Source organism: Corythoichthys intestinalis, chromosome 5 (genome assembly GCF_030265065.1).
Source record: "Corythoichthys intestinalis isolate RoL2023-P3 chromosome 5, ASM3026506v1, whole genome shotgun sequence".
Classification (NCBI taxonomy): domain Eukaryota; kingdom Metazoa; phylum Chordata; class Actinopteri; order Syngnathiformes; family Syngnathidae; genus Corythoichthys; species Corythoichthys intestinalis.
The window spans coordinates 20,984,616-21,011,291 of NC_080399.1; the positions used below are offsets into that span (position 1 = coordinate 20,984,616).

At 39.6% G+C, this 26,676-nt stretch overlaps 1 protein-coding gene across 2 annotated transcripts in view; it reads right to left on the reverse strand.

Moving 5' to 3' along the window:
- LOC130915756 (PDZ domain-containing RING finger protein 4-like) overlaps positions 1-26,676 on the reverse strand; it is a 301,297-nt gene that overhangs the window by 161,035 nt on the left and 113,586 nt on the right. The window contains exon 1 of one of the 2 annotated variants that reach the window (XM_057835786.1): positions 4,762-4,985. The exons of the other annotated variant lie outside the window; for it this stretch is intronic. Within the exon in view, the coding sequence (XP_057691769.1) occupies positions 4,762-4,830 (69 nt within the window). The 5' untranslated portion in view covers positions 4,831-4,985. Of the gene's footprint in view, positions 1-4,761; positions 4,986-26,676 lie in introns of those variants that run through there. 2 annotated transcript variants of the gene reach the window in all.

The following is a 26,676-nucleotide window of genomic DNA, read 5'->3' on the forward strand; positions in this document are numbered from 1 at the left end:
CTTTCATGCAGCTGCAAGAAAAGCCAAAAGTTAGCTTCACTTCTTTTTCCCCTATTAATATCTTTTGTATTTTACTATAGTGTGGAATGTTGTTACGGCATGCAGCCTCTTGCAAATCACTTGTGATAATACGACAGAACGTCTGGTGTGCAGTGCCATATTCATCTGGAGTGCACCGCCAGAAGTGGGAAGTAACGCGTTACGTGTACCCAGTTACATTTACTTGAGTTACTTTTTGAGAAAAATGTACTTCTAAGAGTAGTTTTACTAAGCCATACTTTTTTGAGTAGATTTGTGAAGGAAAAAAACGCTACTCTTACTCCGCTACTTTGGGCTACACAAAACACGTTACATTTTTTTCAATTTATTTATTTTTTGCCAGCGATGCCAAGAGTAGCTCTACCAATTTCACCAATGAGACTTCGCGACAATAATCACATGACTCCATTACACCAATCTGACGCAAGCTTGCCGTTCTATGATCACGCCAGCCTGTTCAATCACATGGCGTCTTTAAAATCCCGCTAAAAATTAAGTATTTGACACAGATCGCTGCCGTCAACATGAATCGAAAGCGCAGATTTAAACCTCTCTCTGTAGTTATTATGGCACTAATTGACCACTGAAAACCGGAGATATGATTATTTTAATTTCATAATAGTAACTATAAAGGAACTATTCAACATTCAAACTACGGCTGCAGCTATTGATTATTTTGCTAGTCGATAAATCGATGAACTACTTAGTTCGAATAATCGGGTAATTGGATAAGGAACATAAAAATTTAAAATGCCTGAGCTGAGCCTCAAACAGTATAAAAATAAATAAATGAGGATCTATGTACAACAGAAGAACAATTGGCTAACTTACATGGTAAAAGTCTGCTAGCTTAAATGCTATAAAATGCTAATGTTTTTTTGTTTTTACCACGCTCTTAACAAATGGTTCAAAAACATATGCCCGCAAAAAATGGCTAAATATACCTATAAACTAAATTACAAGTGCATTTAAAAAAAAAATAAAATAAAATAAAAAAAACATTAGCTCAAACAAAAAGCTTATGTTGGTCTTAACAGGGAGCAGCTGGATTCAGCCATATGAAATGAGGCAGACTAGAGGGCAGTATATCCACCCAATTCAATACAACTATAAATGAAAACACTTTCAAAACAAACCATTGCAACGCCACATTAATTAAACGAATACTCGAAGCAGCAAAATTTAATTTGAATCTTTTTCTAATCGAATACTCGAGTTAATCGATTAATCGTTGCAGCACTAATTCAAACTAGGAACTATTTTCTCCACTTGAGAGCACTCATGTTCTTCGGACGAATGATGCTTCATTTCTGCCTTTTTTCAGAAATCAATGTTTTGGTTTTTTTTTGTTTTTTTGGGATTTCTATAATCTGTTTAAAGCAGTTAACCACAATTTTACTCATTTCTTGAGTATTCTTTTCACTGGATACTTTTTTTTACTTGTACTTGAGTACATATTTTGGATGACTAGTTTTACTTAACGAATATTATTTTGAAGTAACGCTACTCTTACTTGGGTAAAAATTTTGGCTAGGCAACCCACCTCTGTGCACCACAAACTACAATATCATACCTCTGCCCTGGTATTGTAGGGCAGGGGTCCCCATCTGCAGGGCCGCGGACCGGTACCGGTCCGTTGCGCATTTGCTACCGAGTCGCACAGAAATAATAATTTATTAACGACCACATTCTGGCCGAATTAACCCTGTGCCCCTGTTTAACACACTAATATCCCTGTCTACTCTAGATATACTGTAATACTACAGGATAGATTTGAATGTTGTCATAGAAATCCATTATTGGACTGCTAGCTAATATATCTATGTGCGCTTCTCCTTGATAATAAGGTATTACTAGGCTGCGGGCGCAGTACATTTGTTCCCGGAAATAATTAGCACCCACATGAGCGAAGATGACTGGAAAACAGATGTCTTTGTCTTTTTTTTTACGGCGAAAAGGGCACCTGACGAGCCAGAAGATGAGCCTACAACCTCGAAGACCCACGGACTGCGAAGCAGTGGATTCGTGACCCGTTTGTGAATAAACAGAGTGATTCGAGCATGTCTGTGCAACAGGAGGATTAGCTTGTAGAGATTGCAAATGACGGCGACCTTAAACGTACATTTGAGACAACAACTCTACCGAGGTTCTGGATTAAAGTCATTTCAGAATATCCTGACATCGCTTCGAGAGCATTAAAATTCTTGCTACAATTTCCAACATCGTATCTTTGTGAAGCGGGCTTTTTAATTAATGCATAACGACAAGGCGAAGTCGATAATGGTGATAGAGCGGTGTGCAGTTTTTGTGTGCAGCTAACATGGCAGGATGTATCTGAGGAGAACTTTTCTACATGTCCTTCCATGATCAAACGTAAATCAATATTTCTTTCTTTAAAGAAAGTTAATCGTGTTTACTTTGGAATCTCTGCATTTGCGGCCATGTTTAACGTTACGCGCATGCGCAGAACCGCATCATTGCAATTTTTGATGGGTTGCAAAATTTGTCACAACACCGGTCCGTGAATAAAAAAAGACCCAAATGACCTGGTCTGTGGTGCAAAAAAGGTTGGTGACCCCTGTTGCAGGGTATCTCTCACAATTGGTGGAGATGTTAAAAACTGGAACTCTCTTTGAACGAAACTCGAGTACAACCCACAGATTGACCGATTAATTTTTTTTTACTATCATGCATCAATCCGTCCAGGATTTATGAACACTTTTAATCACAAGAGCATATTGTGTGGTAAAAGAAATCAGTTATGTAAAGTAAAACGATACCAATGGCTTGGGTCTTAAATCCATTTACTTTGTACTTTAATTGACAGTTCATCAGTGAACACAGTGTTCCTTTTTTCAAATCTAGCAACAGTCTCATGCGCACTTCCAAAGTGAACAACAATAGCCATCACTGGCCGAGTTTGGCACAGTGTCAAGTTGCACACACGCAGGCAGCGGTTAAGCCTTCTTTTGTTTGCCGCCTCCACATCCACTCACAACGATGCTTCACACAGGACATTTTCTACGTCTAATTAATGCACGGGGCGGGTGTATAAAACGGCTAATGAGAGCCGTGATCACAGCAGCGTGAAGGCAGGCGTTATGGGGGGGGGGCGAAGGAATGGGGTGCTTCACAGTTATTAGCCTGCCACTTGAACACCGCTACTGAGAGGTGGTGGAGGTGGGTAGGTGAGTGCTTGCTTGTATATCAGGCATACCCACACATATATTAGCTGTGAGCTATTTAGCGATGTGTAAGAATAGCTTAGTGCATTTCTACATTTGTGAAATACTATCGATTCTATCTGTCCCCAAAACCTTGTAAATCCAGTTTGAACATTATTTTTCCTCACATTATGAAATACTAGCATGCATGATAAAAATGTGTTGTGAAACAAAAAATGTTAACAGTTTTAAAATGAATTGGAAGCCAATTCTATTTCAGAGACCTCCATTTAGAAGACACAGAGCATGAGTAAATCCTTTTTTTTATTTTTATTTTTTTCCACTTTTGCAAGTGACTGGTAGGTAAATTTTGCTGTAAAATATCACTGCTTTACAATGTTGATATGTTCACTGAAACATGGTGTTTTACCTTACTATGTACTGTTAAATGTTATAAGAACAAATTATACTGGTACTTTGATGAGTTTTCTGAATCACAAGCAGTCAGCTGGCAATCTATTTTAGCTTTGAGTTACTTGCAAGTTTCAGAAACACTTGACAAATGAATTGGGGGGAGTGGGGAATGAGTAATTAAGCATGTGTGATACCCACGTAAGGAGAGACGTTTACTGACGTACTTTCAGCTGTTTATTGAAAAGTTGCAACACACAAATACAAAATAAGATACAGATGGGCTTGACCATGTGAAAATAAAATTAGATGTGTAAAAGGGTTAAGGAGGAGTCCAAATTCTAGCCTGGTGGCTAATTGAATCCCATTATCATTTTCTGACAGTCTCTTACCTATTAATAGCATAAATACAACTAATACTGATAATTCATTGGTGTTACATAGGGCTTTTCGAGAAACACTGGATGGAAAAACTGCTTACAAATAAAAAAAGTAACTATATTTCTCTGTTTCAGAAACAAAAATTGTTTCATCCACTTTGTTATTCAACTCAAGATCCCAGTTGTCAACATATAACAATGGTGATCAAGAATTTGCTCTAGAAATGGTCAATTTTGTACAAACTAGTCTTATTTTGGTTTGATCCTCTAAGTTTCAGATAAAGGGCTGCAAAAATCCCAAGCCTATGCCTCATCATGTTTAACAAAGCTGTGAAAATGACTGAAATATATGTTAAATCTATTAAATGTAGTGATTTTACTGTGCACAAATAATTTCCAAGTGGCCCGTTGTTCGTTTGATTTTGTGTCAAAATCTTTGTCACTGCAAATGGTAAAACAAAATTGTATGTTGCACTCACAGGAAAAAGTTCGACAAGCTCTGAAGTAAGGCTAGATAAATTCACGACAATACTCTGGGGATGTTCCCTTGTGCCTTTGGGTGTTATTTCATAAAAACAAAAGTTGCTCCCTCAGCACGGCCCCTCCGGCAGGATGAACGAGCTGCACGCCAACAACTCTATCAGCTCATTACTCAACCACACATCTGCTGGCCAGTAAAGACGAACGACTATCTCTTTTTTGCGATCCGTTTAAATGACCCATTCACTGTAATACCATCCCATCAACAAGCGACAACAGCAGCTCACCTGTGCAATGTCATACAGCAGCTTATAGTGTTCCTCGCGCTTCTGTAAAGTGCACAGATTGCAGCCCATTATAGTTGTCGTGGAAACGGCGGGCGTCCAATTCTCCCCGGTGACAGACACAAGGGGGAGAGGGGGCAGTTCAGGGTCCACACCACGCTGCTTCTCATCCGTCACTCCTCGGCCAGCATCTTCTGGGAGGTGTGCGCAGCTTCAGCATCCGCCGCCGTGTGCTGCGCTCCGCTCGCACGCGCTCACACGCCGGAGTTGTGGCTACGCAGGAGACACTCCCCTACGCGGTGACGACGATGCTTGCGAAGCTCATGAATAATGGGGCGACTGGTTTAGGCGAAGGGATTGGCGGGAGGTGGCAGTGAAGGTGGGGTTTGGAGGAGAGAAGTGGATCCAGAGGGTTGAGAGAGCTGCTTCATTACGACTGACACGCAGTTGATGGTGAGGCACTTTTGTGTGAGGAGCTCGTCATCGGCTCCTCAAGTGCTCAACAAATGCGCAGGGCTCCAGACCAAGTAACATTTTTTACTAGGGGCACAGTGGCTCCTAACTTAAAATTTTAGGGGTGCAAGGAGATTCAGGGGCGCACACTGTAAATCGACATGCTAAGTTTTCCTCTAATTTTCACTGTTTAACCGACAAATACTTTCATAATAAATGCATAAAACTACAAACGTATACATCTATATTTTATTCTCTTTCTGTTTTGACATCACCCAGTATACTGCTTACAAATCTGGTTAACATGAGAATGTTTTTTTGCGGTCCCAGCTGTAACATGGATGCGGAGTGTCCCGTTAATGACAATAAATATATATGAAAAAGAAGTTTAAAGAAGCAGAATCTTAAAGATAGTCATGGGTTTAAGTCAGGGGTCGGGCATTTTTTTGACCAAGAGAGCCAAAACACCCAACATATTTCAAAATTTGTGATTTCACGAGAGCCAAACTATGTGTGCGTGTCTATATGTGTGTGTGTACATGATATATACCTCGATCCCTCGCTACTTCAGGCTTCAAACTTCGCGCCCTCAATCCAACACAGATTTTTTTTTCAATTAAAAAAAACAAACAAATGAGCATACTCCCCCCCCGCTCTTTGTTTGTCAGGCAGTGAATGTACTGGAGTTGCTTAGTAAAGTTAACAATGATTGACAGACGTTGATGTTGAGAGAGGTTGAGAGAGGAGCGAGCTTCAGTGCGCCGCATGCGTCAATCATCGTTTAATTTGTTAAATAGTTGCTGTGGCAACTCTGTGTGTAAGTGAGCTGATTTGAATGGACTCAATGTAGCATTTAATAAAGACAAGCATTTTTCTGCTCTATTCTTGTTTAAAAATAATTTGGTGGGACAGCAATATATTTAAAGCCTATCAATGATTATATTTAAATTTACATAATTATTACATTTGAAGTGCTTAAAAACCATTTATTAAAATTTAGATATACATTAATTTTCCACTGTTGTATTTTCCCTCGGCAAACCAGCTCGTTACATTACTGTGAACTAGTCAATTTAACAGCGAAGTTTGTCAGCAAAAAAACAAACAAACAAACAAACAAAAAAAATGCAATCTTACTGGTCGCACATGTGCGATGCATTGTATCAATTTATTAATTAATAACAAATACTTTTCTATCTGAATTAAAAAAAAAAAAAATTAAATGGTGAATATGGAGTTTGTAAACTGTAAGATATAATCAAAAAATAAAATTATGAAATCATGAATTGCGTAATCAACAAAGTTCTATAGTATTATTAATTTTATACAAAATTAAATCACATAAAATACAGTGGCACTAAACCAGTTAACCCATGTATACCATTTTTATACTAGATTTCATTTTGGTTATATTCCGTTTTTGTGAGGTGGTTCTTAATCAAGGATTTTCTATTATTAAGCCGCAACTATACATACATATATATATACAGTGCCTTGCAAAAGTATTCGGCCCCCTTGAACCTTGCAATCTTTCGCCACATTTCAGGCTTCAAACAAAGATATAAAATTTAAATTTTTTGTCAAGAATCAACAACAAGTGGGACACAATCGTGAAGTGGAACAAAACAGATTGGATAATTTAAACTTTTTTAACAAATAAAAAACTGAAAAGTGGTGCGTGCAATATTATTCGGCCCCCTTGCGTTAATACTTTGTAGCGCCACCTTTTGCTCCAATTACAGCTGCAAGTCGCTTGGGGTATGTTTCTATCAGTTTTGCACACCGAGAGACTGACATTCTTGCCCATTCTTCCTTGCAAAACAGCTCGAGCTCAGTGAGGTTGGATGGAGAGTGTTTGTGAACAGCAGTCTTCAGCTCTTTCCACAGATTCTCGATTGGATTCAGGTCTGGACTTTGACTTGGCCATTCTAACACCTGGATACGTTTATTTTTGAACCATTCCATTGTAGATTTGGCTTTATGTTTTGGATCATTGTCCTGTTGGAAGATAAATCTCCGTCCCAGTCTCAGGTCTTGTGCAGATACCAACAGGTTTTCTTCCAGAATGTTCCTGTATTTGGCTGCATCCATCTTCCCGTCAATTTTAACCATCTTCCCTGTCCCTGCTGAAGAAAAGCAGGCCCAAACCATGATGCTGCCACCACCATGTTTGACAGTGGGGATGGTGTGTTCAGGGTGATGAGCTGTGTTGCTTTTACGCCAAACATATCGTTTTGCATTGTGGCCAAAAAGTTCAATTTTGGTTTCATCTGACCAGAGCACCTTCTTCCACATGTTTGGTGTGTCTCCCAGGTGGCTTGTGGCAAACTTTAAACGAGACATTTTATGGATATCTTTGAGAAATGGCTTTCTTCTTGCCACTCTTCCATAAAGGCCAGATTTGTGCAGTGTACGACTGATTGTTGTCCTATGGACAGACTCTCCCACCTCAGCTGTAGATCTCTGCAGTTCATCCAGAGTGATCATGGGCCTCTTGGCTGCATCTCTGATCAGTTTTCTCCTTGTTTGAGAAGAAAGTTTGGAAGGACGGCCGGGTCTTGGTAGATTTGCAGTGGTCTGATGCTCCTTCCATTTCAATATGATGGCTTGCACAGTGCTCCTTGAGATGTTTAAAGCTTGGGAAATCTTTTTTGTATCCAAATCCGGCTTTAAACTTCTCCACAACAGTATCTCGGACCTGCCTGGTGTGTTCCTTGATTTTCATAATGCTCTCTGCACTTTAAACAGAACCCTGAGACTATCACAGAGCAGGTGCATTTATACGGAGACTTGATTACACGCAGGTGGATTCTATTTATCATCATCGGTCATTTAGGACAACATTGGATCATTCAGAGATCCTCACTGAACTTCTGGAGTGAGTTTGCTGCACTGAAAGTAAAGGGGCCGAATAATATTGCACACCCCCCTTTTCAGTTTTTTTTTTTGTTAAAAAAGTTTAAATTATCCAATAAATGTTGTTCCACTTCACGATTGTGTCCCACTTGTTGTTGATTCTTGACAAAAAAATTTGATTTCATATCTTTATGTTTGAAGTCTGAAATGTGGCGAAAGGTTGCAAGATTCAAGGGGGCCGAATACTTTTGCAAGGCACTGTATATATATATATATATACACACATATTAGAGCTGAAACGAATACTCGAGCAACTCGAGTAACTTGAGTTTAAAAACTGATCCGAGTAATCGTTTATTTTGACAGCTCTAAGCATCACGTTTTGCTCGGACGACTTTTAATGCGGGACAACGCGCTGATGTCACGTGCGTAGAGGAAGAAGCAAAAAGAAAAAGAAAAAAAAACTTACATCAGCCGACAGCCGCGACAAACGACGCCGATGTTGCTAAATACTAGCCAGCACGGATGCTACGTTGATAGCAGGTAGCGTCTGATGAGTCTCATAGAGATCACATGTATGTCGAACTAGATGCGAAATCACAGACTCGGCCGCGTATGGGCAGCTGGTACTGTCACTAGCTCACGCATACAGGCTTTAACATAACATAGCGTTGTGGAGTGATGAGAGTGTAAAATAAAAACTCAATAATGCTAACTATCAATTTTAGCTCAGTAGTCATTGCTGGATAAAACACCAAGTAGCACTTGTCCCTAATGTGCTCCAATACAGCCTGTATCATACATTTATTTTGAAAACTGCAAAAACTCAAAATCCTATCAGGACTTACAGTTTAGAATAACTTAAAACTTAACTAGAACTTAAAAATGGCTTGACACAAATAGAAATTCAATTGAAACATGTGGGAAAAATCCTAACTTTTAAGTGATGTGTGTTACCAAGCAAAACGGCATTTTTAGGTATATTATATATGTACAGGGTGCACATAATTTTTTTACCCAGGTTCTCAGAGGAGGACCTGGAGATGTGACTTGGTCCTCATTGAGCTTGAGAGCCGACCCGCCTGATGCGATAAATTTATGACAAGCTTTACTTAGAACCAATTAACTTTAATTATATTAACAATTAATGCTTGATTAACATCAACTGGCACAACAAAATTGCCATTACTTTGAAGTGAAATGTAAAGAAATAAAAAGCACCAATTCAAAATAAAGGGCATTATGCAGCTCCCACATTAACTCCAAGCCTTTTTAAAAGTGGGATGTCCTCCTCATGAGACCTCATTGAACGTGCATGTTTAGCTTTGTAAAATGCGAGCAAAAACACGTTTGTCAGTGCATGTCGCTGTTCATTACCTTTATTCCGCTCTATTCCGCAACTTGTCCATAGGGCGAGTGGGGTCCTGTTTGACATCGATAGTTTGCTTAATTGCCACATGCTCTGTTTTTTTTGTGCTTTTCAAAGTTTGGATGGCTGAAATTCTTTGACCCTACATAAAATGCGCTGCTCTTATCGGCGACATTGGGATTCTCACGGCACATTTTGTACCGCATTTCCGTGCGAGCATCATTTGCTTCTAGCCATGATACCTCCTGTAGCCACTTTTCAGCAAAAGTCCTTTTTCTCGGTAGCTCCGGTGACGTCTCTGTCGTCTGTCTGTCTTTTGACGGGGGGGGGGGGGGGGGGGGGGGGCACACGGAAGTAATTACTCAGTGTGGCCTGCCTCTTCGACATTTTGAAAAGTTATTTTCTCGTGTCCGCCGCAAATACAGTGGTCAGCCATCGGTACGCAAAAGCGTATGGAACCCGTTGAGGGCCAGCGCGTTTGTCTACGTCCAGTACGCATGCGGACCACTTATGTGCACCCTGTATATATATATATATATTATATATATATATATTATATATATATTATATATATATATTATATATATATATATACACACACATATATTAAGATCTAAAGGTTTTTGAGTGAAAGCAGTGAATTAGTCTTTTTTTTTTTTTTTATTCTAGTTACATCTGAGATGCAATTGTTGGCTGTTTTCAACAATATACATCGAAAAATAAAGACATTGATTGACTGAAAATGGTTCAAGATTAGATGAAATGTCTTGTTTTTTCATGTATATTTATAATTGCTCTTCACCTAAAAATATATTTGTTTTATCTGATTACTCGATTAATCGATAGAATTTTCAGTCGATTACTCGGTTACTAAAATATTCAATGGCTGCAGCCCTAATATATTATATATATATATATGAAGCAAAAGATAGTATTATTTGATCATTCTGAAAAAATTTACACTAAAATTTATATATTCTCAAAGGATTGGAACGCTGTTTACAGAGTAGTGTATGAGTATGAAGGCAGAACTGCGGCATAATTTATGTACATCAAATGCACATCAACTGTGAGGATTGTATTGTGCGGGAATAAACTAAAGTTCATTCACTTCCTTATTTATTTATTCTTTTAAATAACTAACAGCAAGGTTTTTGGAATATTTTAAACACAGTCACCAAATAAGATTTTCTTCTTGATTTTTTTTGCATTTTTGAATTAATGAACTATGAGAAAGGAAAATTTATATTATTCTCGAATAATTTATTAGATGCTTCTTTAACTGGTTGTAGTTAGTTTGAAAGTTTTAGGAATTAACACCCCGCGAAAAAACTCTTGATGAGGGGATACATCAGTTCCGTTGGTCTGAAGGCTGAAGGTCTATGAAATTCTTAAGAATTTCTGTAGTCAAGAAGCTAAAAATAGCAGAGGTGAAATATATTTTTGAGACTTTAATAAAGGGATCATGTGTTATACGCAATGGACACATATTCAGGGTCGGCTTATGCTCTTACTTGTTCCACGATGCCGTAGCATCCAACTGTCCTAACATTCAAACATAATTTGACCTTGTTTGTTAAGTCTGACTTGGGGTTGAAAATAATTGGTGGTGTAGGTAGTGGGGGCAGCTTATTGCATATTTATAACAGGGCAAACACCACAGGTGTCCGCGGTAATGGCAGTCTTTCCTGCAAATTGGCAAAGAGTATATATGAATTTCAGAGAAAATCCACATCAGCTACCGACTCCTCTCAAACTGTGATAATTGCTATACTTTCTCTATAATTGTCTCAGCCGCGAAACCCTCTCTGACGCGCGGTAGCCCTGCTAACGAGCAATAATTGTTAACAAATTGGCCTCCCAGCCATCGACGTGGCAAAGCCCCATCGAATAGAGTAGATGAGCGCTCATCAGCGGGGCTAGTAGGCATCCCGTCCCTGGGGATGCCCATAATCCGATTTTCTGGGCTTTAATTTTGCGCGACTGCCTGGAGGCAAGCCAAACAGAAAGCTACATCACACAGCACCATTACGGCTAATACCATCCAGCACTCTGCTGTACCCCGTGTACGCCATCCATATAAAAACGTCCTCAAGAATTAACAAGGAGAGAGCTTTCTGCTGTTGCTAGGTGATAGTAAACCTAAAAAGTGACATTAGCGGGTCATGTTGGAAGGGATAAGCCTCTTTCACACAAAGATGGACCTGGCATTGTTCAGTATAGGTTTTTTGAGAAATAGCACGACTAAATTTCAAGAATTTTCCAAGTTGATAACTAACATGGGAATTATTAGGTATTTAAAAGGAATTAACTGGGATTTAGGGAAATTAAATGAAATTTGTCCCAGTTTTCATCCATCTGCTTTGCTTTCGTCGAGGAAAAAATGGTCCACAGCAAACTCATAAACTTGCCTATGTGATTCAGCCACTTATTTCCTGGAACGGAGCTCCCATAAAAAGTATCCCATGTGTTCATGACTCAGTCTGCTTTTGTTTCTCGTTACGTGAACGTCATCCTGCATGTTCATCCGAAGCACGAGCCAGTCATTCATTGTTTTTGTACTTGCTTAACATGGCCACCATTTGGCCAACTAGAGTTCTGAGTGCCGACCATTCGATAAGGGCGCAAAAGAGTATTCAATTAAAGAAAGAACACTAAATAGCAGGATGTATAAAGTGACGACCAGTTTTAGGCTGTTGGTGAATTATGAAATTGGCAACAAGATTCTTCAATTAAGGTGAATGTGATGTTAAATGTTAATCTAATTATTTTATTAGTCATTTACATTAAGTGTTTTTTCTGTATGTTAAATAACAGTTATTCTACAGAAGATGTATTTTTTGTAACTCTTCATTCAACTGGTCAGACTCATTCCAAGATGATGCTTAAGAACTGAAATGATGCTTCAAGAAATCTATTCATCATTCTCTTTGAATAACCCCGTACTCTATACCACTCTAAATAAACTCACCTTTGATATATACAGAAAAAAGAAATGTTTTATTATATGGTAGGCATTTTCAAAAAGTGCCAAATTATTCTAAAGCCTCATAATTTAAGGCCGATGGTGCGGTGAACTTTGCTTTCAATACATGTTTGCAATACGCTTATACATAGCACCCTTTTACAACACCAACACAAGGTGGAAAATTACTGGGTTGACTTCACTCCCACATAAAATGTCAGAACAGCCACAAGAGAGGAAAAATACCGGCTTTTACAGGTAGTGAAAAAGGGGCCATAATTTTATACACTGGACCCTGGAAATCGTTCAGAACAGAAACACAAAAAAAGCGTAAATATATTGATCCCTCGTTTTTCGCGGTTAATGGGCACCACTCCCTCCCCCGCGGCCCGCGATAATCGAAATCCGCGAAGTAGAGCGAAGCTTATTTACATTAAAAAGAAAATGTATGTGCGTTCAACAGTGTTGTTTTCGTCAATGATGGTCAAAACGAAAATATTTCATCAACGAACAATTTTTTCATGACGATGACGTCATGATAATGCGCTGAAAACGTGTCTTGGGAGACTAAAACATAACTAGATGGATCCCAGTTGTCGTCTGACGACACGAAAACGAGATAAATTCGCCATAGTTTCCTTCATAAATTCACAATGTGTGATATTTTCTTATTGTTTGTGTAGTTAGAGCGCATTTAGCAGCGTTTGGTCGTGTCACTGATGTGACAGTAGAGTGCTCCCCATCCCCCTCGCTAAGTGTGTGCCCATTCCAGGCTCCTTTTGTGAAACATGTGTCAGGTGCTGCTTGGTAAGTTTTGTTTTCTTATCTTGGCTATGCAATGTTGCTTTAGCCTTTTAAGGTCTGTGCTGAGTGATCATCTAACACTAAACTAAGTTGTAGCATTAAAATAGCGCTCACGCTAGCATAGAGTTAGCGCTAGCATTAGCATTTAGCGCCGTGACTTCGTGCCTTCTTAAACTCTTGGAAAACATTTTAATTCCAGTTCGTAGTGTCCAGGTGAGTTTATTTAATTGCAAATATTGTGCTGTTTTCCTGCTTGGTGTGTATTATCATCAGTGTTGGGCACGTTACTTTAAAAAAGTAATTAGTTATATTTACTCACTACTTCTTCCAAAAAGTAACTTAGTAACTGAATTACTCTACAGTAAAAGTAACTAGTTACCAGAGAAAGTAACTATTTCCGTTACTTTAAAAAGAAGTATGTCAAAGAATTTGAAATTTTCTGAGCAGTGTTCGAGTCAATTGAATAGAGAAGAACGGACAGGAAGTTGTGTTATAGAACCTTGTAATATTTATTGCACCTCACCAGCAACAGATTTATCCTACACTTGAAGTGCAACAAAAATAAACAGATTTGAATTGCTTACCACAGATGTCGACAAAAGCTTTGCCCCGGGACATAAATTACACTTTACATGCACGTTCTTTCCTTTAATTTCGACCAACTTGAAATAGTGTTTATATATCTCCACCTCGTAAAGGACAAATTTTCCTCTGAATGCTCTGCCATCATATCCCTCTGCATCTATTTTGCGTGTGTGTGTTTGCTGCACGCGCTGTTCCGGTTTGTGTGTGAAAATACTGGCTCTGAAGTATGTGCGCTATTAGGCTCGAGCGTTTACGTCACAGAATGGGGGATCACGTGAGATTTGACAACAACGCAGCCATATTGGAATCAGGTCTGGCTCGCGGGACATTAAACTTTAACTTGCCAGTTCGATAAAGACACAAACTCGTTACTAAGGCGAAGAACAGATATGTGATCAAACTTAAGGATGTGAACAATGTTGACCCTTACGAGGAAGCTGAAGACAAATGGAATAAAGATGTCGACGGGCTTCCACAATTACGCGAAATGGACATTCTGCTGTATTTATTGTTTAGTGTATGTTACTAAACTCATCAGCGATTCCGAAATTACAAATCGCTACAAAGCTACAAACAGTTTTGCTGCGGATGGGTGCAGGACCTGCACATTATGACCGTATCAAACGGCATCTCCATCGTTCTTGCAAAGGTAGGATATGTGTGTTTACTATTTTCATAGCCATGAACCTAAACGCACCCCAAGTCTTGGATGACAAATATAAACAGAGCAGAGTAGACTCGCTACGGCTGGTAGTTTCTTCAATTTATATAAAGTAAGTAACGCACCACATTTGACCATCAGTAACGGGAACAGCGGAAAAAGTAATTAGATTACCCAGTTACTGAAAAAAATAACGCCGTTATTCCCAGCACTGATTATCATCATGAAAATGGTCCTTGTAGACTCGATAGTTATGTGCTCGTCAGTCATGTTTTGTAATTTTTGGAAACCTTTCATTTATTTTTATAAATTTTTGAAGTTTATAGACTTAATATACTAATATATGACTAGTAAGTATTTTCGTCCAAAAGACTAAGACGAAAATTAAAATGGCTGCAAAAAACAACAACACTGGTGTTCGAGGTATTTTCTCAGATTTAGCATTGGAAAGAGACATAAGACATGTTTTCCCCCCTTTTAAATAAAAAAAAAAAAATGCATACGTGGTTCTTAAGCAATTCAAATATAATAATTATGAGAAGTTTTAAACATGTTACTGTCCCACCGAATTATTTTTAAACAAGAATAACATAGCAAAATACTTGTCTTTATTAAATGCTTCATTCAGGGAGTCCACTCAAATCCGCTCACGCTGCTCCCTTACACACACACACACAATGAGTTGCCACATGTTTAACAATCCTTTGAAGCGCAGTGCTCCCAAGCTTCTCTTTCAAGATCAAATGTTGTACGCCTGTCACTCATCGTTAACTTTAACAAACAAACTGCAGCTGCCCTGTTGAGTAAGAAAAGCAGGAGGAGGGAGAGAGGCTGTACGGATCGGATCGGGACATTTCTATAAAATACTCTATTTTTTAATTGAAAAAAAATTGGCGATGGACTGAAGTTTGAAGAGCGAAGTAGCGAAGGATCACTGTAGTCTAAAAGTAAAAGGGAAAGTGATGAGGGGATTCAGTATCAACTTATGTTTAGCTGTGTTTCACTATTAGATTCCCTTTGGCAAACAAACCAGACGCCAACTGCTGTATTTCTTAAGCGAGCATTGAGAAACGAAAATAATCTCCCAGAACGGTGTATGTTTGAGAACCTAAGTCGACTTCTTTTGATGAATGTAGCAGGTTTGACTGAACGACAAGGCTCTATTGCAAGAAAGGTGCAAATCGGAGGCAATTCTTTAAATTGTACATCAGTTCTTTGGTTGTAATTGAAAAGGTGGTTGACAGACACTGGAGGGGGGTTGGTCAAACAAAATGTGCTCACGGCAAAAAAACAAAACAAATCCAAGAGCGCCGGAATGTGCTGACAATGTCCATTATTAGCTCGCGTGGAGAAATGACCGTTACTTTGTGACGCGGCAATCAGTGAACCCTGAGGTTAAGACGCTCATCAGTCACCCAAATGGTCCATCTCATCATCTGTGGAGCGAGACTGATACAGTAGCCCTCTGCCTGCGGTCAAGCAGCGTCACTCGATGGGACGCGCCGAGTGATGGATGCTCTTTGGAAAGTGCATTAAAACTGATAAAAGCTCTTCATGGATGTGGGTTTTACATTATGATTGGCTGAATTCTATATCTTGGGCAACTTCCAGGGGTAAAGGTGATCAACACATGCATTTATTTAGTTAAACCATTTACGGCGGTACAGTTGTACCATGATTTACCAGTGCTTCAATTTATGAGTCTTTCCAATTTACGAAGACTTCAACAGAGCACCAATACCTTTGTAACCAGGACTTTGCTGGCGACTTCTGTCATTTGAATCAGAATTTTTAGGACAGAAAGAGCAAAAACACCACAAATAGGTGACTTATTCAGCCTTATTTTATGCCATGTTTAGTACTGTTCCTGTGTTTATTTGATCTTTTTAGCCAGTTTCGATCATCCATTTCTTGTGTCTAGCATTTGACTTCGCGGTTTTTTTTTCTTCTTCCTCAAACGTAAACAAAAGGCTGGAGTCAGAGCCACTTCATAACTTTCTGTACCTGCCATATGCGTGTCACTGAGTGGTCTAAAGCAGGGGTCCCCAACCACTGGGCCGCGGACCGGTACCGTTCCGTGGCGCATTTGCTACCGTGCCGCACAGAATTATTAAATAATTTATTAACGACTGCATTCTGGCCGAATTAAATTTAGCCTGTGCCCCTTAACACACCAATATCCCTGTCTACTCTAGATATAATACTGCAACTGGATAGAATGTCATCATAGAAATCCATTGGACTGCTAGCAGTACATCTTGTTTTTTATGTCTATGTGACCTTGTCCTCGATAATAACATATGATGTAGGCAGTAGGGCGGGCGCATCACATTTGTTCCCGGAAATAATTAGCCCCCACACTAGCAAAGATGACTGAAAAACAGACGTCTTTGGACTGATTTTTTACTGGGAAAAGGGCACCAGACGAGCCAGAAGATGAGCCTACAAACTCCAAGAAAACAAAGACACATCACCTGAACGCACGTTCTCTTAGCTGGTTAGCAAAGACCGGTCTACACTTTTACAAGAGTTTGAGCGCTACTTCCCAATCACTAAAGACCCACGAATTGCGAAGGAGTGGATTCCTGACCTGTTTGTGAATAAACCGAGTGATTCGAGCATGTCTGTCCAACAGGAGGATCAGCTTGTAGAGATCGTAAATGACGGCGACCCTAAACGTATACTTGAGACTAGACATGTGCCGGTTACCGGTTTCACGGTTTACCGTGGTGTGAAAACGTCGCGGTTTCAAAACCACTAAAATTTTCCGTCATACCTTAGTACGGTATTTGCTATTTTTCATGTGCCAAAATGCAACCGAAGTGGCTTGGTGCGGCATCGCTCACCCCTTCCCGTTTGTTGCCGTGAGTGTCACTAAACGTTGTACAATTGTATTTTTCCACGTGTGATTAGGTTCAACAGGATAGCAGTAGCACCATTAAAAAGTTCACCAAAAACAAAACACACATTTTCCTTTCAAATTCAATATACAAACTAACTAAAACTTACAAAGACGAATGTTAGCCTAGGCTAAACTGGGAGAGCAGCTTCTTTTATGTCTCACAGCCGCTGAGTGAGAGAAAAGCTTGAATGAAGGGGGGAAAGAAAAAGAATCGCGTCAAAGATCGCTAATTGAGAGAGGAGGTCTCCTCACTTTTTTTTTTTTTTTTTAGATGAAACCTTTCCTCAACAATATTTACATTTTAACTAATTTATAAATCTAACTTATACATTTTTAACTAACTTATTAACTTATGAATTCTTTATTCTTTTTAACACAAAGGCATGGCATCATGTAGACTAGAGTTGACACAGTGGCTGAAAATGGCGAAACTTCACTTGAGCTTCCCCCCTCAAAAAAAAGTCATACAGTATATATTTTTGATTTTATTTAGAAGTGTTTTTACTTTTTATAGCAATTATTTTGTTCTTACTCTAATATTGAGCAACTTGAGCTGTGGCTGTGGGTATAGTCTAGGTTCTATTTATTTTAATTTTATATAATATTTGTTATTTTTTGTTAATTTATTTTCACATTATATTCATGTTCCAATTTGCAAATATGTTTTGAAAAAATCCTGTTCAATGGATTTTTTTTTTTTTTTAAACCCATATATCTCTAAATTTTGGAGCTATAATTGAAATACCGTGTTACCGTGAAACCGCGGTATTTTTGCTCACTGTTATCGTACCGTGAAAATCTCATACCGGCACATGCCTACTTGAGACAACAACTCTGTCAGGGAAGTTCAAGTTTGAACTCCGAGACAAGTATCACAGATAACAAAGTGAGAATAATGCATCAAACAGCCAAGGATTGCCTGCTTCGAAGACTTTATAAACATGATATATCACGGGTACAAAATGATAGGACTCAGCCAGGAGCTGAGATCACCCAGAAAGTACGAAGCTGTACGATAGAAGCTGGACATTTATACTTTTAAAAAGGGCGGTGCCAAAGCGCACGGTGAAACGAAACTTTACCAAGAAACGAAACTCATCATCTCACAAGCCTTGGTATTTTTCCATACAAAAACATCTTTGAGCTGAGACCTTGAACACCGGTGCGGGGTGGAACGAAAATAAGAAAACAGTCCTCCCTTGGATTCATTCAGGGCATGTTGAAAAACAACGGAACATAACAGTCCATATTTGGGCATATGGTGATACAGTCTATGGGAAGGCACACTCAACAGATTAATGCTATAATGTTCTCATGCAAGCACAACAAAAAGCATACAAAATATGATGTATAATGGTTGTGTTTTAAGCATGAATAAAATTATCTCCCAAACTTTACAGAGGTTCTGGATTAAAGTGATTCCGCAATATCCTGACATCGCTACGAGAGCACTGAAAACCTTGCTACAATTTCCAACATCGTATCTTTGTGAAGCAGGCTTCTCTGCAATGACGGCAACCAAGACAAAGTTATGGAGCAGACTGGACATAAAGAACACACTGTGTCTCACTGTCTCCCATCACACCGAGATGGGACTATTTCGTCTCAACGAAACAAGCTCAGGCCTCCCACTGATTCAGCGGGTGAGTTGTATTTTCCCCGCACTTAACATTTGTTTTTAGCCCTGTCGTGTTATTTTATATTTGCTGTATTTTTCTGCCACACATTGCCGGTCCGTGGTGCAAAAAAGGTTGGGGACCCCTGTTCTAAAGGGAGAGTGTTGTGTTGTTTTAATTGGGGTCTGAGTTACTTGAAGGTTAAAGGGAGCAAAGGCCTCACTCAAGCTCCAGCATAGATCTGTGCCAGTCTTTGATATTGTTAAATTCAAAAATACTTTTAATTAATCCACTACCTTAGCTGCTATTGTTCCTATCAAATTTATATAAATGGCCTTCCAGTCTCCTCAGTGTCCTTCCCAGCATCCGCCAGTCGTTCATCTGCTGGACAGCCCTTTGCCCGCTCAGGTAGAAACAAGCTCGCCACCATGTTCATTCTCCCAGTTAATGGGCCTCACATCACAAGGCACGCTGAGACGATCAGTCTTTACCGTGATGGCTGTATTTTGAGCCTTCTTCAATTGCGTTTCTGACAAACTGATATTTAAGCTCCCTTTAAACCCCGAGATATAACCTTCAGCCAAGTGTGGAATGCAGCTACGGCCAGGCTGTAAACCCCTAGGCCCTGAGATGTGCTGGTAAAGCCATATTAAATTTTTTACATCCTCCTCGTAGGAAAAATTGCAAGCCATCAGATGAACGCTGTGTTGCCCGCCAGGCAAGACTTCAGTTTAGGCCAATGTAAACGCAATTGGAACAAATAGAGGATTTTTCAACTGCCAACTGGCGGACCGCAGTCCGTGTCCGGACCCTGATACCATTTTGTCCTGACCTTCGAACACTGTGTTAAAAAATATTAAAGGCAAATATTATTTTCTCATCGAAATAGATTTTTGAAGAGGCCCGTGCGAGGGAAGTTATGTCTGCACCGGTACTTTGAGCGGCAGCTCCGACTTCTGAGTGGTCACAACTGTTCTACTGTTATTTTCCCGATGTATCCATTGAGTCTACAATTACAAAAATGGATTCTGAAACCTCAGACGAGAAAAGTTGACCAAGACTTAAGCTTTCTTTGCTTTCTATAATTCATCCGTTTCACAATGTGTATTTGCTATTAGTCATTGTATCTGCAGTAATTATTAAGGATTTAGCGTAGGTTTTTGGGCTGTGGAACAAATTAATTGAATCATAAGGTATTCTTATGGGAAAATCCCGCTCGACAAACAAACATTTCGACTTACCAACCAGGTCCTGGAATGAATTAAATTCGTGTGTAGCAGTACCACTGTACCTTCTTTACAGACCGTTGCACTTTTCAAGTGAAACATTTACACCAGTGTTAAAGAGTTTATACAGTGGGGCAAATAAGTATTTAGTCAACCACCAATTGTGCAAGTTCTCCTACTTGAAAATATTAGAGAGGCCTGTAATTGTCAACATGGGTAAACCTCAACCATGAGAGACAGAATGTGGGGAAAAAAACAGAAAATCGCATTGTTTGATTTTTAAAGAATTTATTTCCAAATTAGAGTGGAAAATAAGTATTTGGTCACCTACAAAAAAGCAAGATTTCTGGCTGTCAAAGAGGTCTAACTTCTAACGAGGTCTAATGAGGCTCCACTCGCTACCTGTATTAATGGCACCTGTTTTAACTCATTATCGATATAAAAGACACCTGTCCACAACTTCAGTCAGTCACACTCCAAACTCCACTATGGCCAAGACCAAAGAGCTGTCGAAGGACACCAGAGACAAAATAGTAGACCTGCACCAGGCTGGGAAGACTGAATCTGCAATAGGTAAGATGCTTGGTGTAAAGCAGTACTTCTCAAATGGTGGGGCGCGCCCCCCCAGGGGGGCGCAGAGCGATGCCAGGGGGGGCGCGAGTGACCTCGGGGAACATGCTTTTATTTTTTTTATTTTTTTTGCCGTACTAGAATAAAGTGTACTTGCACATCCACTCCGTGGGTGGCAGTGGCGCTCTCATTTTCAAAGTGCGTGCAGTATTTTTGAAGTAAGCAAGAGCACACGGAAGTCAGAGACTCATGCAGAGCTGGACTCACGCAGCGACCCACTGTCTTCTTCGGTTCTCACGTGTCCGGCCGAGAAGTGCCGTTTTCGGCTTGGGATCGTCACGACCACCGCCCTCACCTACGGTTCTACCTCGGCCGCCGAGAATGCGCTTTTTTCGGGCCGTTTGCCTTTGACTTTTAATATAGTGGGAAATGAGGAAAGACCACTGTTTACCGAGTCTAAAAATGATTATAGCGGAGAAGCCAAATCAGTTAAGACGCCACTTAAAGACATTCGACCTCAATCTCATAGCCGCTTGATTGTTTTTCAGCGAAAATGTGCCGAAAATGTGCCGAATATTGCCAATTGTCACAATCGTCCCGCTTTGTCAGTGTTATATCAGTAAACCAGTGAGCACTGTGGTGAATCAGCGAAAATAAAAACTTTCCTTCTGTCCAAAGACTCCCCCCCCCTCTATTCAGTTTTGTTTTTCGGTCAAATGTTTTGGCACGTTGTCCTGAAGAGTAAATGTTTCTAATCAATTTGAATTTGTTATTATTTACTGATTTTATTACATTTTATTTTTCAGTATCAAATGGTCAAAAATGTACCTTGAGTGTATTTTTACAGTTTGGATGTGACTTTTTTTTTTTTTTTTTTTTAAACTTCAGGCAAATTGATGCACGTTAAGTCTTTTCTGTTACAAGCAACACAATGTTAAAAAAGTTATACTTTATTATAAGTTGATCTATGTTACTTTTTTTCTTTAATAGAAAAAAAAGGACACAATGTTAGGCTGAGGCGTACTTATAATAGTAATATAGACGAATGATACTATTTACAGTGGTGGCAGAGAGTTGGGGGGGGCGCGAAACATTTACGTCTTCCTTGGGGGGGCGTAACAGAAAATAATTGAGAAGCACTGGTGTAAAGAAATCAACTGTGGGAGTAATTATTAGAAAATGCAAGACATACTAGACCACTGATAATCTCCCTCGATCTGGGGCTCCATGCAAGATCACACCCCGTGGCGTCAAAATGATAAGAACGGTGAGCAAAAATCCCAGAACCACAAGGGGGGACCTAGTGAATGACCTACAACAGTAACAAAGGCTACTATCAGTAACACAATGCGCCGCCAGGGACTTAAATCCTGCACTGCCAGACGTGTCCCCCCTGCTGAAGAAAGTACACGTCCAGGCCCGTCTGCGGTTCGCTAGAGAGCATTTGGATGATCCAGAAGAGGACTAGAAGAATGTGCTATGGTCAGATGAAACCAAAATAGAACTTTTTGGTAGAAATACAGGTTCTCGTGTTTGGAGGAGAAAGAATACTAATTGCATCTGAAGAACACCATGACCACTGTGAAGCATGGGGGTGGAAACATCATGCTTTGGGGCTGTTTTTCGGCAAAGGGACCAGGATGACTGATCTGTGTAAAGGAAAGAATGAATGGGGCCATGTATCGAGAGATTTTGAGTGAAAATCTACTTCCATCAGCAAGGACATTGAAGATCTTCCATACATACATACATACATACATACTTCGTACATAACAAAGTATTGAGATGAACTTTTGGTATTGCCCAAATACTTATTTCACACCATGATTTGCAAATAAATTCTTTAAAAAAATCATACAATGTAATTTTCTATTTTTTTTCCACATTCTGTCTCTCATGGTTGAGGTTTACCCATGTTGACAATTACAGGCTTCTCTAATATTTTCAAATAGGAGAACTTGCACAATTAGTGGTTGACTAAATACTTATTTGCCCCACTGTATATGAGCACCAGCTGATTCTGTTTTCTGAATGGTGGTGAATTATTTGCACCCGCTGTATTAAAGTGCCTGCGACATGAAAAAGCATGTAAATTTCATAATACACGCGGTATTTTATGCTCCTGAATGAAATGGACCACTTGGATGTGTGAAGAAGCGATCGATATAATTATTCAATTTTTTTAATCCCGCGCTGTGAAAATGACAGACTTCAGGCTTCGGTCTTGCACTGAGGAAGAGGGCGCTGTGACGTGTACGGGAGAAGGAGTCCTCTTCACTATCCAGCCGTACTGTTGTATGAGAAGGACTAAGGATTCAGCTGATTTTGCAGATTAATTCGTTTGTTTTTCGCATCACACCAGCCAAACGGCTGCAAAAAAATCCTGCTGTACGAGGGAGAGGCGTGTGCGCCTTTTTGGTGTTTCAAAAGGTTCCCATTCACCGGTGTACAATGGCCAAAACAAGCCCTACTATTGTGGGACCATGGGACTTACAAGGAAGTGAGTCAACATCGTGTTCCTCGTTGTGAATAGTTCCCCCTTGACGGGCTGACTGGTCCTTCTCAAGCCATTTATTTAGCTATTGGGGAAAAATACTTGGATAAAAAGAATATCCTGTAAAAATATTGGAGTAGAGAGACTGAAACAATGACATTTTGCGGCTCTCTTCGTCACGTTTTCCTCGTTATAATTCCCCCTCTATGGGCTGAATAGTAAAACCGATGAGCCAATTCTCCCGCTGATGTCATCCACCTGTTGGGGACGCTAGAGCCCTATAATGGTAGGCGTGGCTAACCGGCAGATTAAAAAACTAATTTCTCGTCATGAGCGCTTTGCTAAATTGTTGTATAAAGTCGAATCGTCTCAAAGTATGATTCTAATTCACATCATAATGCTATTTAACGCTTTTGTTCTCCTGTCGTACGCACTTTAAGTGGAATTATTTCATTAAGTGAAATTTGAATTTTTACATAAAATGATTAATTTTACATGATATCTGTTGGAAAAAGATATAATACTATCATTGCTAATTTATTCTTGTTTTCAAATGCATAAAAATTAAGATTTTTAACACTTTATTTAAATAAATGCCAGCTAAATATGTTGGAAAAAGATAATAGAATCATCATAGTATCAAGACTGATTTTTTTTTTTTTTTAAACATACTGTATATTTGTTACATACAGTATATTAAATCACTCTTAGAACAACTCTCTGCAGTGTTCATACATTCTCCCCCTGCCTGCATGGGCTTTCTTCAGATACTCTGTCTGATTCCCCCAGACTATTTCATTAGTTGCATCAACTAACGAGCTACGCCATGACTGAAGAGCCACATTTCATGAAAAAGAGATCAGAATCAAATTTAACGGATGCAAAGCTCTGGATTAGGACAGAAAAGTGGGCTCTCATTCTTCTAGAAGAGACATCTTTATCTCAACGCTCGCCTTTGGTAACCTAGGCAACACACAAGGTAGCACCTTTAAAGAGTGGGAAATTTAAAAAGAAAAAAAAAAAAAACCTTCCAAGCTGTGATCCCTGGAGTGTGAGGTGATATCTGTGCTGAATATAAACTATACCCAGACTTTGATACACAAACCAATGACCCGCTGCCTCCTGAAAACTTACATGACCTGATTTGAAAGTAATTAAATTGGTAGGTTGAACGAATGAAAATCACTGGACGCAATCTCTAGGACGGCAGCTCTGACAGTGGTCGTTCCAGCTGTGTCATCACGCAAAGCGCACAGGTGGCAGCTTCAAAGCAAGCGCTGGGTGGTCAAAAACCGCGTGAAGCCAACCAAAACATTTCTCTCAGTGACGATAAATTATTAACTGCATCTTTAATTCATGTGGGAACGTGGCCGTGGATATAAATAGCACATTGTGGCCGTGTAGCTCTGCATGAAAACGCATTCTGCGTTGCTTTTCAGGCAATCAACATTGTCCTGTTAAAATCTTTGTCTTTGATTTACGAGCTAATTATCATTTCATTCAAACCCAGAGTGTTAAACGGAATATATTATGGAAAACGTAGGTTCTAATTTTTGCATCCAAATTCTCTGGAGTGTCTAACCACCTGTTAAATGTCAAATTAAATACCAAATAACTCCCATCTGTCAATATCTGAAAAGGGGCGATGATGAAAAATTAAGAGAATGATTGTTATTTGGTTTTGTAGAAAGATTAAACAAGACCAAATAAACAACAATTAATGCAATATCAAAAAAGGAGAGCGAGAGACAGTACAGCGTACCGATTAACACAAAGGGCTACGAGTTTATTTTGAGGTAGGGGTGTGACAAAATATCAGAAATGGTGATATATAACATACTTTGCATCCCAAAAGGTTATCGATACGCGCTCATGTCAAGAATAAAGATATCGTTTTAAAATGGTGTCAATGTTTGAGCAAAAAAAAAAAAGAAAAATTACCAAACTCTTCCACCATTGTAGGGTTTCAGTTAACATTATGGCTTCTACTGAAGGCGCTAGACGCCCAAATTATTAAAACTGGGAAGGGCGAATGAACATTCGTTCATTCAAAACCAGAACATTTACAGTGACCATTTCCGATTTTTGGGGCGTTTACAGGTCACTTTCTGTACACTTTAGGGCATTTACAAGTCACTTCCTGTTGAGTTTGAGTCACTGCCTATTGATTCCCGGGTCACCTCCAGTTCTGTCACCCAAAATCAATAGGAAGTGACCATAAGAGGCCCCAAAATCAACAGGAAGTGACTGAAAATTAACAGGTAATGACCAGAAATGGCCCAAAATGATCTTGTTGCCTGGCATTGGCTGCCACTGACAGCCATACGAGTGGGATTGGACATCTACTAGTGGTAAACACAGCAGAATGATGAAGATAGCTTGTTGTTCTGTTTGTTAGCTGTTTTGTAGAATATCCTAGAATGATTTCCTCACCAATGTATCGATAGTCGTTGTATCGCCATATCGTGGGATCATCTTTATCGTGAGCTTTGTATCGCAAATCGTATCATATCGTGAGGTATCAAGAGGTTCCCACCCCTCAGCTTGTAGATCTTGTAGATCACAGGCTGTTTCTACCATGACTTTTTTCATAATTGATTAAAGTCACTAGTATTTTTCCCACATGAACTGGTTATAATTCAGCTACCAGACTGAGCCATAACATGTCAAAAAGTAAGCAAAAAATTTTGGATAGCGTTTTTTTTTAAATGTAACGGTCTATGTTTGCTAACTTCTAAAATAGTCTGCTTTGACGAGTGATGGGGGAAAATATTACATTATGCCTTTGTGATGTATGATTGCTTCTGTGCTGTGACATAGATTGTAACAACTTCTATTGTTTTTCACCTTGTTCCTATAGTTAGGAGGGAATCTCACGAGATAACTTGTTTTGCACTCATAATATTTACCGTGGGAACACAACTGCTTCCTGACAGCACAACCTGGGTACTACGCAAGGAAAAGCCCCTTTTTCGAGGCGCTGAACCAGAAGTAGCTTTGTCATTGGACGGGGCCACGCCACCTGGGAGCGGAGGTTGGCCGTCTCCGCCCCCGTGTGGCGCGTCCCTACAAAAAAAACCCGACATTTCCGGGCGACCCGTGAAGTCCGCCAGCGGGTCATGTACGGATCGCCTGTCTTTGTTCCTTCGCCACCTTACCAGAGTGTTGGCTCCCGCTCATTTGTCACGGTAAGCGATTTTCATTGCTAAAGGGACACTTGGTTGGGCTGTAACGGTAGCGCGGGGATTCTGGGATTGGCAAACTCAAATCTAGCGTCATCGTTACCCTTGTTATGCTTGTTTTTGATACTTGTTTGCTTGCTTTTGTGGGATTGTAATCAATAAATCTAATTTATTCTGCAATTTCTAATCAATAAACATTGTCTATTTTGCAAAAGTGTGCCTGTTACTGATTCAC